Source organism: Perissodus microlepis, chromosome 9, assembly GCF_051167445.1.
Source record: "Perissodus microlepis isolate ML-2025 ecotype Zambia chromosome 9, ASM5116744v1, whole genome shotgun sequence".
Lineage (NCBI taxonomy): Eukaryota > Metazoa > Chordata > Actinopteri > Cichliformes > Cichlidae > Perissodus > Perissodus microlepis.
Window position 1 is genome coordinate 21,878,241 of NC_140469.1, and position 13,202 is coordinate 21,891,442.

The window sequence follows — 13,202 nt, forward strand, 5'->3', positions numbered from 1 at the left end:
TATCAATTTTAATATCACAACCATTGGTGTATAAATGTATGTTGTTTGAGTTGGATCTTTCTTCACAATACAGGTCAAAGCTGTCGAGCCAAACGCGGGTGTGCTTTATGTCAACTATGCATGTGCTGATGTATGTTCACTGCACAACATTTGTAAGCATAAGTGTGTACTTGGCATTTGCATCTGTCGAATTTTCTCACTAGTGAATGTGAGCTGCTAAATCGTGTTGCTTTCAGTTGATGGATGCCACGGAAGTGCACATATCACAAACGAGGTGCGAAGTGCGAAGAAAAAAAAAACAAAACCTCAGACAACTGAAAAACATGTGCAAACAGAAGTGACACAACTGATGTGCAAATTGAAAAGGGCGTAGGGAATGATTAAACAATATCAGCAAACAGAAACTACAACAGATGTCTTTCCACATTAAGCAGCAGGTATTAAGGACATCAGACAGATGCAAACCCCAGTGAAAGGTAACAGTGCAGCAAAACCAGTTAAGAAAACAATGTAATGCACAGTATGCAAATGTATCTGAAAGAGCAATATTCATTAAAATCTTAAAGTGTTATTACCAGCAAAATAACATCTACAAGGCACTTAAAACCCTAGAATTGCTAGCAGCACTGCTCTTTACCTCCTATTTGCACAGGTAAAATCCAGGTAAATTGGTTTTACAGCTTCATGAACATTGTTAAAAAAAAAGAAGAGCACATCAGAAAAATAGCTTCTGTTTTTGTGAATGTGCATGCTCTTTAAAATAATGAAAACCCTTCTGTCTTTCCCAAAGAACAACAACATCTATCATTTCAGTTCTCAAATCAGTTATATTGACATTTAAATAATAAAGCTATCAAGATGAGGCTCTGTTATTACACAGCACAAAGAGCGTAGGGTGGACGGATGAGTATAAAACAAGACAAAAAACAAAACAGACTTTAATGCGGGACATCACTTTTTCATTTTCAGATTCAAACCATTTTCAACTGACAATCAACTTTCTGAAAGAAAAAAAAATACTTTTCCTGAACCTTTATTTAGTATTTAGTATCGTAACCATGACAACAAGGAACCCTTGATGTTGAAAAAGATTAGGCTTCAACCCAAACTCCATCATGTGTCTGAAATCTAAACAACAGGCTTGTAACTGTAATATTTATAGTAGTAAAGACTTTAATAGGTATCCACTAATCCACCATTTCTGTATCTAACCATGTGTGAAAAAAGGGCACAATCTACGCTTCCCCCCCTTAATTATGGCTTTGAATAACTGGCATCGGAGCAGAGCATTACTTTTTGACCACCAAATTCTAATTTCCTCTCATAAACCACACAAATGTTTTTGTCAACGTTGATGAAACTCCCACTGACAATAATCAGATGATTGGAACAATATTGGCACATAATAAAATATGTTTTTATTGCTGATTGCAGATATATAAACTCTACTGTACCCATTTAGGAAGCACGGACAAGCAATATATTTTGTGATTTATGTTGGATGACCTGCTTGATTCATCATGTTTGGTTCCTATTCTCTAGCTGAGACTAAAAATTACTCTAGAAGAACCCACAGAATGCAGAAGCTCTATAGTTTATTTAGAGGAAGACTATTGTGATTGACAGACAACTTGATAGAAAGTACTGAGGCCATCTTTGAAACTCAAACAGTTGGAGTTTTCCTTCTGCCTCTACCCACAGGACCGGATGCAGGACACAGGCATGCTGAGCTATCTGAGACTCTTGGGGGAAATTGAAATTCTCTGCAGGGAGAGAAATAAGGAAGTCTTTCAAGATCCTGGTTTGCACCTCCCTTTGCTCCCAGCATGACATATTTTTAATAAGGGCACTGCCTGTCAGCAGACACCACTCCTTTCAATATGTATGGCTGGAGGTTTGTTCAGCTTAAGCAAAGCCAAGATTTGCAAAGCTTCAAACAGACAGCATAAACAGCAGGAGAGTCACAGTAGGCATGGAGACACTAGTTGCCACTTGTCAATCAACAGTGCATTCAGGAGCCACGTTTGACGCAAACTTGGCTATCTACTATTCATCCCTTCTGATCTGACGCTGTAAGGAAACTCATGCTGAGCAACAACTTGAGGACCTCTTGCTCAACCTCAGTCCCAAGCAGCTGTGGATGAGAGTGATTAGAGTGTTAGTTTACTGTGGTTGACATCATTCAATCATTTCACCTCACTGAGGCGTCCTCTAATTAGGATGCCCAGCTGCATTCGTTCTCCCCAATACAAGTCAGGCGGAGAAGAATCCACAGGCGGCCTTGTGGTGATTAGAAGTTATTCCAGTTTGTTTTGGAGTATATCTTCAAAGAATGGTGGTTGTACGAAACAGAAAAAAAACATTCCCCTGGCACAGAGCCCATTTGGAAGAGTGATTTTCCAGTGAAGACAGGACATAATGCATATGGAGGCAACCGAATGAAGCTCAGATTAGTCAAAAGTACTCTGCTGAGAAACATGGGAGGTTAAACAGATAGACAATTAATGGTGAAGTGAAAGTTTGGGTAGGCATACACCAGAAGGGTCCACTGCACACTACAAAAAAGTGTCTGTTTGGTCCCATTTTTATTAGCAGTATTAAGTAAAAGAAAAAAAAAATTCTTCAAAACACCCATCTAAACTTTTTAATGAGCAGCTTCATTTCAGTTAGCCATCATAGATCAGAGCTGGTGCAAGGACAAAGGGGGACTTGAGAGAAAAAAAATAATCACCAACAAGTGCTCAACTTTCTGTGACCGTGCATACCACTGACGACCATGAAATTGGTGTCAAAGGACTGCCCTGATTACTCCCAATACTCAGCGAGAGAGAGCAACGAGTCAAACATATTGATAAGAGGCTTCTTTTGTTGGATATTTCTATGTGAGCAGATGATGGAATGCAGCAGAAATGTAGTGATGCCCTTAGGCTGACCTAAAATTCAACTTGGACCTTTTTAATGTACAATTGATAAAAACCACTAAAACTAGTCTAAGAGTTTTTTTTAGCAGATACAGAAAATTAGAAAAGTGGGAGGGAGGAGGGATGCATCATTTCTCTCAGAGTTCTTCTGTCGCCACTTAGGTAAGGCAGCAATTTTGCAATTGCAGAGGAAAACTGGAAGAAGACAGATCGGTCTTGACATCACAAAAGTGTAGCAAGATGTGGTTAGCACTTGTAGTCGGCTGAAACCCAGCTATACTTTGTCGAAGAAGGATTCCAGATAGAGGGACTGATTTCAGTGAAGGAAATGAAAGCCCTTTAAATGCTGAAGAAGAAAAGGTGGTACCTTCAAGAGATTAGGTGGGTTTTTGTAAGAAATTGCTTTATTGGCTGCTGTCCTTTTTTCCAGGTTGTAGTATTTCTGCATTTGTTTTGTGGTCTTTGCAGCATTTATAAGCTAATACGGCAACTGTAAAAACACACTACTAAGCATTGCATTGGTGTTCTGGAATATTCTGAAGCCAATATTTGAGCTTACATCTGGGTGCTGTCTGACTGCCAGAAAGCGAAAAACAAAAGCATAGATTGCCACTGCAATGGAAATAAAGAGAAACCGTTATCTTTCAGAGATTTAATACAATTTTTGTGTGCCTGTGGGACCTACGGTATGTCTCAGACTAAAAAAAAAGACCTGGAATGATTACGATTCTAGGTTTATGGTTTCCATTTCTCCTCACTCCTCGCAGCAGAGAGAAAATCATGGTACAGGTGATCTGACTGCTGTGTTAGACATAATAGGCAGTCTGGGGTTTATTATATGACGATATCATTGCCTCGCCATAACAGGCAGCGTAGTTAGTGCTGATCATAAAGTAAAAAACACTGCCAATTTTGTCTATCAATAAAGCCAATATGCAATCCTCCTAAGAGTAACAACTGTGTCGTGTTATTTTTCCTTTCCAAAACAGAGCGTGACACTGCCTGACTCACCTCTGCAGCAGAGAGGTGAGACACAGCCATAAGCCCAACATAAACTTGATGAATACAAAATAAACGGCATACATTAATAACCATCTGTAGGCCTATATTAATCAGCATGGGGGAGATTTCTGACATAGGATCTGAGGCCACAGTGCTGAATACATGGCTACAAAAATCTCCAGAGCCATCACCGGTGACCTTTAGGATTACCATAATACTGGGGAATTCTGCAATGGTTCCAGCCTGTTGCCATGGATATAAAAGGTAGTGTAGCCAAAAAGGCTTTATCTTCTACCAGTGAAATTTTGGGAAACTGTGGAAATATTGCACGCTACTTCTCTGCTCTCTGGAGTCAGGTTTCATTCTGATGGAATGAATAATCTGTGTTATGAAAATAAACCCCAGTCACCCGGCTTTTGCCAACAGATGCTTTTAACACTTTCTGTGCTGTAATAAAAACAGCCTCCAATGAACAAAGCTAGAAGTCTATTAACTGTAGTGGAGTATAATGCTTAAATGGCAAAGCTAAAAGGGTGAGCTGGTTCTGTGTTAGGGTGCTAAATACTAAATCTTTTGACTTTTTTTCTTTGGTAAAATCCTTTCATAAGCAGTATTTCATCTCTGAATCGTAAAGTGTCGCGCTTGTGGTTATGAAGAAGTCTGACTGACTTCAAAATGATCATTGGTTTTTATGTTTTGGCAGTTTTTTTGCAGTGCAGCTTTTCTCTGTGGAAGATTTTTGTCCTAAGAGAGATTGAAGTGTGTATTTCCTGTGGCGATGCCGATAAAGCCAACTTTGTGCCTGAAGCTTTCAAACTGTGGGGAGGAAAAAAAAAAAGAAAAGAGGAAAACCATCATGCAACAGTGGTCCCTGTGGGACACAATGCTGCAGAGCACACGTGCAAGCTGCGTATGAGGAAAGTGATCTGTCGTTTAATGGAAATACTGCATGGAAACCTAATAAGGGACGAATGAGCTGATCAATAAGACCGTGGTGGGTTATGTTAGGGCAGGCAAATGTCACACATTTCTTGAAGGCGAGATGTTTCAGAGGCTATTGGAGGCCTTTCTGTTGCCTCAGGGGAGTCTTTTGCAGACATGCAATGAAGATTGAGGAGATTTTAGCCAAATTTCAAATGTAACATTTACTGAGATGTTTTTCCATGATGTTTTCATTTGCTTATCATACACTTGCACTGAATTTTTACAAATACATGCATAAATGTCAAATGGAAAAGAATGAAACAAGACTTGTCACGGTGACTTTATGTCAATTGTAATGATGATTTGTATGTTAAAAGCATAGTTTGACATTTGGGGGTGAAAATGCTCTTTTACTGAAACTACTGTGATCTCTGTTACTGCTGCAGTGTCTGTAAATTACATATGACGCTATTGTGCAGTGTTATAAGGTAGTTTGGAATAATGGATGGGAACGGAGGAAAGGAGGGAACCCAGCATCAAATCAATCATCAGCAATAAACAAAAGGATCGACAGTGACTATGAGTGGGATAAATGTCACCCCCGAAAGCATCAGCAAAGTGTTTTTGTTAATGTTCTATTCATAAAACACATTCTCTAAACTTTCTCCTGTTTGTCCATCCTCCTGCACCACAACCTCTGCCACCTCTTTAACAGTGACTTTGACGTGCACCATTTATATATTAGCGCATACTAAGAAATAGCCTCACCAACACAACCTGTAATTTCCAAAATGTTGTTGATAAAACGGTTTTTCCTGCATATTAAACAAAGCAAATATAGCAGAGAGCTGATTTTGCTCCATGGAGATGACGTTGTGACACTTGCGTCCACTTCTGGGCTACACAATATAGCTGCATCAGCCTTAAACTGAATGGACGTAAGCGAGCTCATTATTTGTGTTAATTCTCATCCTCTTTTACAAAAAAAAAGGGGGCGGAAAGTATTTTACAAGTTGCCTAACTTTTCCTCTGAGGTGCTGTGAATTAAACTGTATGCCGATGCATACGCCTACTGTTCCTTTCCATATCACTGTCTTTATTATTTTTGCAAATGCCAGATTAAATGACACAGTAAAAGAGTTGTGCAGATCACATTAAAGAGATACTAAAACGTGTTTTATCACCTGCTGCTGCCCTAATGTTAGGTAGAAACTTAACATCACTCAGGAATACGAAAATAAATAATAATGGAGTGAATATTAAGCCTCCCCACACTCTGTGAGAGATGAGATCGGGCTTCTGAAGTCACGGCTCCCTCTACAGTTTGTACAGTGGAAATTTTTCCATCCAGTGCAGGAAAACAATCAAACTGACTGTGCTGAACAGTCGGGAGGACACAACGGAGACGCGTCCGGGGATACACACATAATACACAGGCTCAGTTGTGTGCGTCTCAAACGCCAGCGGGAACACCAATATCCCCACAGATACGGCAGATTTCCACGTGGATTTTTTTTCCATTCGGCGGGCTGATTCGCTGTTTTCTGCGGACAATCGGGGGAAAATGTCTCATTCTTTGAATACTTGAGGAGTGACGACAACTTTCCTCCTTTCGGACTTCGCCCGCACTAATAGCAGAAGATAAAGCGCGAGGAGAGGAGAGGACTGCTTTTCAACAATGCAAACAGATCAATTACCCGATCAGGATTTGAAAAATTAAGGATTTGGCGTCTCTGCAGCGGAGGTACCAAGCAATGTTTGCAGCGGAGATGCGTTGTTTGCTGAGGTTCATGTCCGTGGATGTTGCGGCTCGGTCGGGCTGCACACGGAGCCTTTGGGTGGCTGTGATTGGACCGGACACAGACTGGGGCTGACTGATGTTTGTCCGAGAGGAAATGTTTTGGGGAGGAGATCAATATGAGTTACTGGCAAAGGGGGAGACGCCAGTCGTCGCGAGTGCCCATATTACTATGAAGACGAACGGCACCGTGCAGGCATAAGGATTTTTTTTCTTGTATTTTAATTCAAAAACATAGCAAAAAGATCTTCTTACCATCAGAGATTTATTTATATTTATTTATGATGTGTTTTGCTGCCTTTGCAAACTGTTGCAAACATTGTTGCACTTGGATTTGGATAGTGCTTGCTTCTGCACGAAAGTTTTTTTTTTTTAATCCTTGTTCTTGACTATCATGTCCAGGAATTTGATATTGCATCATATTGTCTTTTAAAATAAAAACGCCATGGACTTGTGCATCCCTAATATTTAAACGTAATCTGGACTTTCACTCTGAAAACTTATTTTTTCCGGGACATTGCAACACTTTTACTGAAGAAAACTGTCAGCTAATTACTTTTGACAGTGTAGTGTAAAATGTGCTCGCAAACACCTGGAAACATGGCCGGCAGCTGGGTTGTATATTCAGCTTTTTTACTACCATTGTTCGCAGTGGGCACAGCTTTCTCGGGGGTCTTCAACACCACAGACAGAGACGTTTTCACAGATGACTTGCTGCAGGTCAAGCTCACACAAGACAGAGCGAGTGAGCACTGGAAGCTCCAGTCTGCTGACTCCCATCCCAACCTATATTTTAACCAAGTGGATGTGTTACACTTGAGGCAAAGGTCCTCTACCACCCACAGTCACATATTTAAAGTCATCAGAGCTGCTGTGCTCACGATGTTGTCTAATGTTCCCTTTTACTTGCCCCCTGTGAAACATGAGGAGTTTACAAGCAAGTGGAATGAGATTTATGGGAACAACCTGCCTCCCCTGGCTCTCTACTGCCTGTTGTGCCCAGAGGATTCTGCTGCTCTGCAGTTTCTTATCAAGTTTATGGATAGGATGGCCGAATATTCAGACTGGAAGGTGACCAGTGCACCCAACGATGAGGTGCCCATGGCACACTCTCTCACTGGGTTTGCTACTGCTTATGACTTTATTTACTCTTACCTGGATCAGCGTAGAAAGGATTTATACCTCAAGAAAATTCGCGCTGAGACGGTGGAGCTGTATGAGCTCTCTAAGTACAGAGGATGGGGCAAACAGTATCTCCAAAATCATCAAACCACCAACATATTAGCCATCCTGACAGGTGCAATAGTGGTGGGGTCACATGACGACCCAGAGTCAATGATCTGGAAACAAGTGGCAGTTAACTATATGGAGAAAACAATGTTTCTTTTGAATCACGTTGTTGATGGCTCCCTGGATGAGGGAGTAGCCTACGGAAGCTACACAGCCAAGTCTATCACCCAGTATGTGTTCTTAGCTCAGCGTCATTTCAACATAGACAACATGCAGAACAACTGGCTGCGGGGCCACTTTTGGTTTTATTATGCCACGCTGTTGCCGGGCTTTCAGAGAACAGTCGGCATTGCGGATTCAAACTACAACTGGTTTTATGGTCCAGAGAGCCAGCTTGTTTTCCTCGACACGTTCATCATGAAGAATGGAACGGGCAACTGGCTGGCTCAACAGATTAGAAAGCATCGGCCGAAGGACGGCCCCATGGGGCAGTCATCTGCCCAGCGCTGGGCTACACTTCACACAGAATACATCTGGTATAACTCCCACCTCACGCCGCAGCCTCCCCACAATTTTGGCAAAGCTAAAATGCATATTTTCTCAAACTGGGGTGTGGTTACATACGGAGCTGGGCTTCCCAATGGCCAGAGTAATACTTTTGTCTCCTTTAAGTCTGGCAGCCTGGGTGGCCGTGCAGTCTATGACATTGTCCATGACAAGCCTTACTCCTGGGTGGATGGCTGGAACAGCTTTAACCCTGGTCATGAGCACCCAGACCAGAACTCTTTTACTTTTGCTCCTAATGGGCAAGTATTTGTGTCTGAAGCACTTTATGGTCCAAAGTACAGCTACCTTAACAATGTTTTAGTGTTCAGTCCATCTCCTACCAGCCAGTGTAACAATCCATGGGAGGGCCAGTTGGGGGAGTGCGCTAAGTGGCTGCGCTGGACCGATGAAGGGGTGGGTGACGCTAGAGGTGAGGTGATTGCCGCTTTGTCACACAAGGATACGATGTTTGTGAGTGGGGAAGCCGCGCTGGCTTATTCACCTGCCATGAGACTAAAGAGTGTATTCAGAGCTTTGGTTCTGCTCAACTCGCAGACTTTGCTAGTCCTTGACCATGTAGAAAAATGGGGTGATTCACCTATAAAGTCACTCAGTGCTTTTTTCCACAATCTCGACATTGACTTTAAATATGTTCCTTTCAGATTCATGGACAGATATAACGGTGCGATGATGGATGTGTGGGATGCTCATTATAAAATGTTCTGGTTTGACACTCAGGGCCACAGCCCTGAAACACGGATACAGGAAGCAGAGCAGGCGGCTGAGTTTAAAAAGAGGTGGACGCAGTATATAAACGTTACTTTCCAAATGACAGGCCCGGTCAGCAGAGTGGCTTACGTGCTGCACGGACCGTATGTCAAAGTGTCCAACTGTAGATTTATAGATAACAGCAAAAATGGAGTGAGGCTTTCTTTAATCATTAATAACACAGAGAAGATTGTGTCCATTGCTACAAACTATAAAGACATTGGGGCAAGGTTGAGTTATTTGGGATTTGGAGGTCACAGTAAAGTTGAGGATAGATATCAAATCACCCGATACGGCCTTGGGACACAAATCCTCCCTAAACAAATCAGCAGCGATAATCAGCTGTTTGACTTTGGTTTCACAGTCAATGTAATAGCGGGGGTCGTTCTCTGTGTGGCTATAGGATTTTTGACCATGCAGAGAAAGTTTTATGTTTGCTTCAGCAGGCTGATGCGTTACGCACTCCTCACCGTGCTCATTCTGTGGATAGCCGAGCTGCTGTTTGTCTCTAACAGCTGCGATCAGCTTCTCTGTGGGGTAAAATGGAAAGGTGCGGGTGCCAAAAGCGAAGTAAACAAACAAATAAGATTGTACGAGCAGCACCGGCTCCCCCTTCCCACTGTTGTCATAACGACCCTTCCCGGATCGGGATCGGAAATACTCAAGCACCTTTTTTACAATAGCTCAGACTTTGTTTATATAAGGGTCCCCACCGAGCATGTGGACATTCCTGAGACAGAGTTTGAGTTTGACACCCTGGTCGATGCCTGTGAATGGTCAAGGTCAGACGCCGTGAACGCACGGTTTAAGATTATCCAGGGCTGGCTGCATTCGCTAGTGCATAACACAAAGCTGCACTTGCAAAATATTCAGCTCGTAGAGGGCAGCAGGGTCAAGCAGACCCAGAGAGTCAGCATCCCCAGGGACAGAAAGAAAAGATCCAGGAAGAGAGAACCAGCATCTGACCTGAAGGGCAAACTGAGGGCTAGTCTGGACAGAGATGCAGAGTATGTAAGGGAAATGAGAAGGCATGTTGCAGAGTACCCTAACGCCCGGGTGGTAATCAACATGCAGAGTGGAAGCTGGACACTCAAACTACCTTTCATTCAGGAGGTAGTGGGACTTTCCTTGAGGACAATATACTTGGTGAGAGACCCGAGAGCATGGATTTATCTCATGGTTTATAACAGCAAACCCAGCCTATACTCCCTTAAAAACATCCCACAGCACCTTTCCTTGATATTCAAGGAGGATGCTGTCAGGGATGGGTGCTCAGCTGTTGCGCCAGAGTTTAAAATGATCCAGAGGCTACTGTCCCGTTATGAGACAAATCCTGTTTTGATTCTGGCTCATTTGTGGCTGGCACACACCGCAGCCGCTCTGAGGGTCAGCGAGAACCTTCCCGAGGAGTCCTTTCTCCGAGTGAGGTTTGAGGATGTGGTCAACTTCCCCCAGGAGACGGCAGAGACAATACACACATTTCTGGGGGTGCCTGTGTCACCCACAGCCCTCAATCAACTCATATTCACCACCTCTACGAACCTGTACAATCTAATGTATGAAGGAGACATCTCACCGGCCAACATTAACATATGGAGACAGAAAATGTCTCGAAAGGACGTTCGACTGATAGAGGATGTGTGTGGAAGTGTGATGAAGAGGCTGGGTTACACTAGGTTTGCCAGTTAACCGCTGCTGGTCAGCTGATATTGAGCTGTCTTTGTTTACTGTAGCTGCCAGTCACAGCCAGTTCTGTAATGTGTTCTTTTTTCTTTTTTTTTTGCACTGAGCTGAAATTTCTAAAAAAGCAAAAAAAACAATGTTAAAAGTTGAAGAAAAACTGTGCTGTCTCTCCATCTGTCTTCAAGCTTTCTCCCTCAGTTGTATTTGTTTGGGTGTGTGTACAGTATTGTATCGACTACAGCGACAGATGTTTGTGAGGGAGGAATACTTTGCATTGGAACAGGTGGAAGGGAGCTCATTTTATTGTTCTTCTCCCTCTAAGCAGCCCTCTACAGTTACTTGTAGCACTCTTTTTATCGACTGAAACTTTAGACCTGTCTTGTCTTACATACTGATGAATATCACTGAATTTCAACATAAATTTTATGTTACTACCCAACAACCGTGGTGTGAGGAAAAAATGCTTTGTGCAAAATTCAAAGCTCTGGTTACTTGATTTTTTTTTCTTTTTTGGGGAAGTGGCAGTACATTTATTGGTTTGGAACAGATATGTTATGAAGCTCATTAATAAGTTTTGAAGTTGTAGGAGACAGCTAATTTGGGCTGTCATTTTCCTGTCTGAACTGTTGAGTGCTGTTTCCCTTTAAAACTGTATAAAAAATGCTGCATTGTAAGGGGTTGAAAATGGAGAACAAGAAGATGACTGGTGTTTTTGTTTTTTTTTACTCAAGTGATAGATTGTATTTTTGTTGTACGGGGGATTTTAGTTAGAAACTCAAAGATGTCACAGCAGTTTAGCACTTTCACAAAATCTGATTGTATGTGGGATTCAGTGCATTTTCCAGGGCTAACTTTACTGTATCTGCTTAATTATTATGGAAGCATAAAATCTCTGAAGATATATAAAATATGTGTAGAAGAAAGAAAGTAAAGTATTTATGAGTTCTAAAGATATATATCCCAAAGGATCAGGAATGAATACCATTATTGTAACTCCCTTTAGCATTTATTGAATTAGATCGGAGGGATGTGCTTAATAGGGATCAAACTGGTAAAAAAAAAAGAAACTGTCAGCCTTGACACATTTCTAGTCAAAGCAATTTCCAAAGCACCCCCCTCAGCTAGTTATATTAATCTGCAAGATGCCATAGCAGAGGCTTACTGTGTTTTATTGCTGTGATATATTCACTATAAAGGCCTGAAGGAAAAGCAAACAACATGTGTTTCTATTTCCAGTTGCAGTCACTCAGATAGCCAATCATATTTTAGGTTTTTGTCTTTAAAGAGTCCAGTGAGCCTTGCACTGAACACAGATGAATATGAAGTATAGGTAAAAAAAAAAAAAAATCAGAGACCATTTCTACTCTGTGATGTTATGCTCCTTGGCCTGGGTAAAAAAAAAAAATGCTACTCAGTAACCTTTGATGCTGTCTTGCTTAGACATTTCTGTACCTGTACTGTAAATGGATCACATGTAACATGCAGATGGTGCACTCGTTTCTAAGCTCGCCATCGCATCTGTACACAGAATACTCAGTGTTCATTTGGAAATATCCATCTTTCCTTGGCTAGAAGCAGTCCTGTTTGTTTTTTTCTCTATGAACACTGAAACCCTTGACTGGCTGGAAAACCCGTTTGATGTTCGTGGTCTTTGAATGTGTAGACTTGGCAGACATGCTTTCACTTTGGTGTTGCAATCCTGTTACCAACTCTGTTTTGTATTTGCTTGTGGGGATATGGTTCCTTGCTTCTGTGGCCTTGAATTACAATCATTTCTTTTTTGACAGTTTTCTTTTTCCGGGATCTGGAGCAGAAGGAGAAATTAATGTAACGAAAAGAATAAATTCATAAATATATTGACAACCAGTCTCTAGTGTATTATTTTCCACAATGGCATAGGCCATGTGATTATAAGGCGTTTGTCCTCATTAGCTGCTTTTATACTCATGTTAAACTAGCTATTATCCTTCGCTACAAAAGACAGAACATAAATTTTAATTTGTACGTGCTCTCTTTCCGTATGATTACAGCTAACCTGCTAGTAATGTGTCTGTTTACGCAGACGCTTGTGCTGCCACATTTTTGCACTAGCACAATCTCCATTTTATTAGACACGGATGACAGAAGCCTAATTGCTTATATGGGTGATGTGCATGACAAGGAGGAACCAACAATTAAAAACATGTCAGGAAGTTTTAATGCCATGCTCTGACTGAAACTGCCTTAACAGGAGCAGGCTTCGAAAGAGCACATGCTGTGTCTTATGTCTCAGAATGGTGAGTCAGTCATTTCATTACTCATTTGTTCTTGATCCCTCCTGTAACACTCTA

General features: G+C 41.7%; 1 protein-coding gene across 1 annotated transcript; it reads left to right on the forward strand.

The window, feature by feature from the left end:
* The first annotated feature begins 6,178 nt into the window (after window positions 1-6,178).
* On the forward strand, window positions 6,179-12,735 carry dselb (dermatan sulfate epimerase like b). The gene has a single exon (XM_084939654.1). The coding sequence runs from the start codon at window positions 7,222-7,224 to the stop codon at window positions 10,876-10,878; it is 3,657 nt and encodes a 1,218-aa protein (XP_084795780.1). The 5' UTR covers window positions 6,179-7,221; the 3' UTR covers window positions 10,879-12,735.
* Window positions 12,736-13,202: the final 467 nt, after the last annotated feature.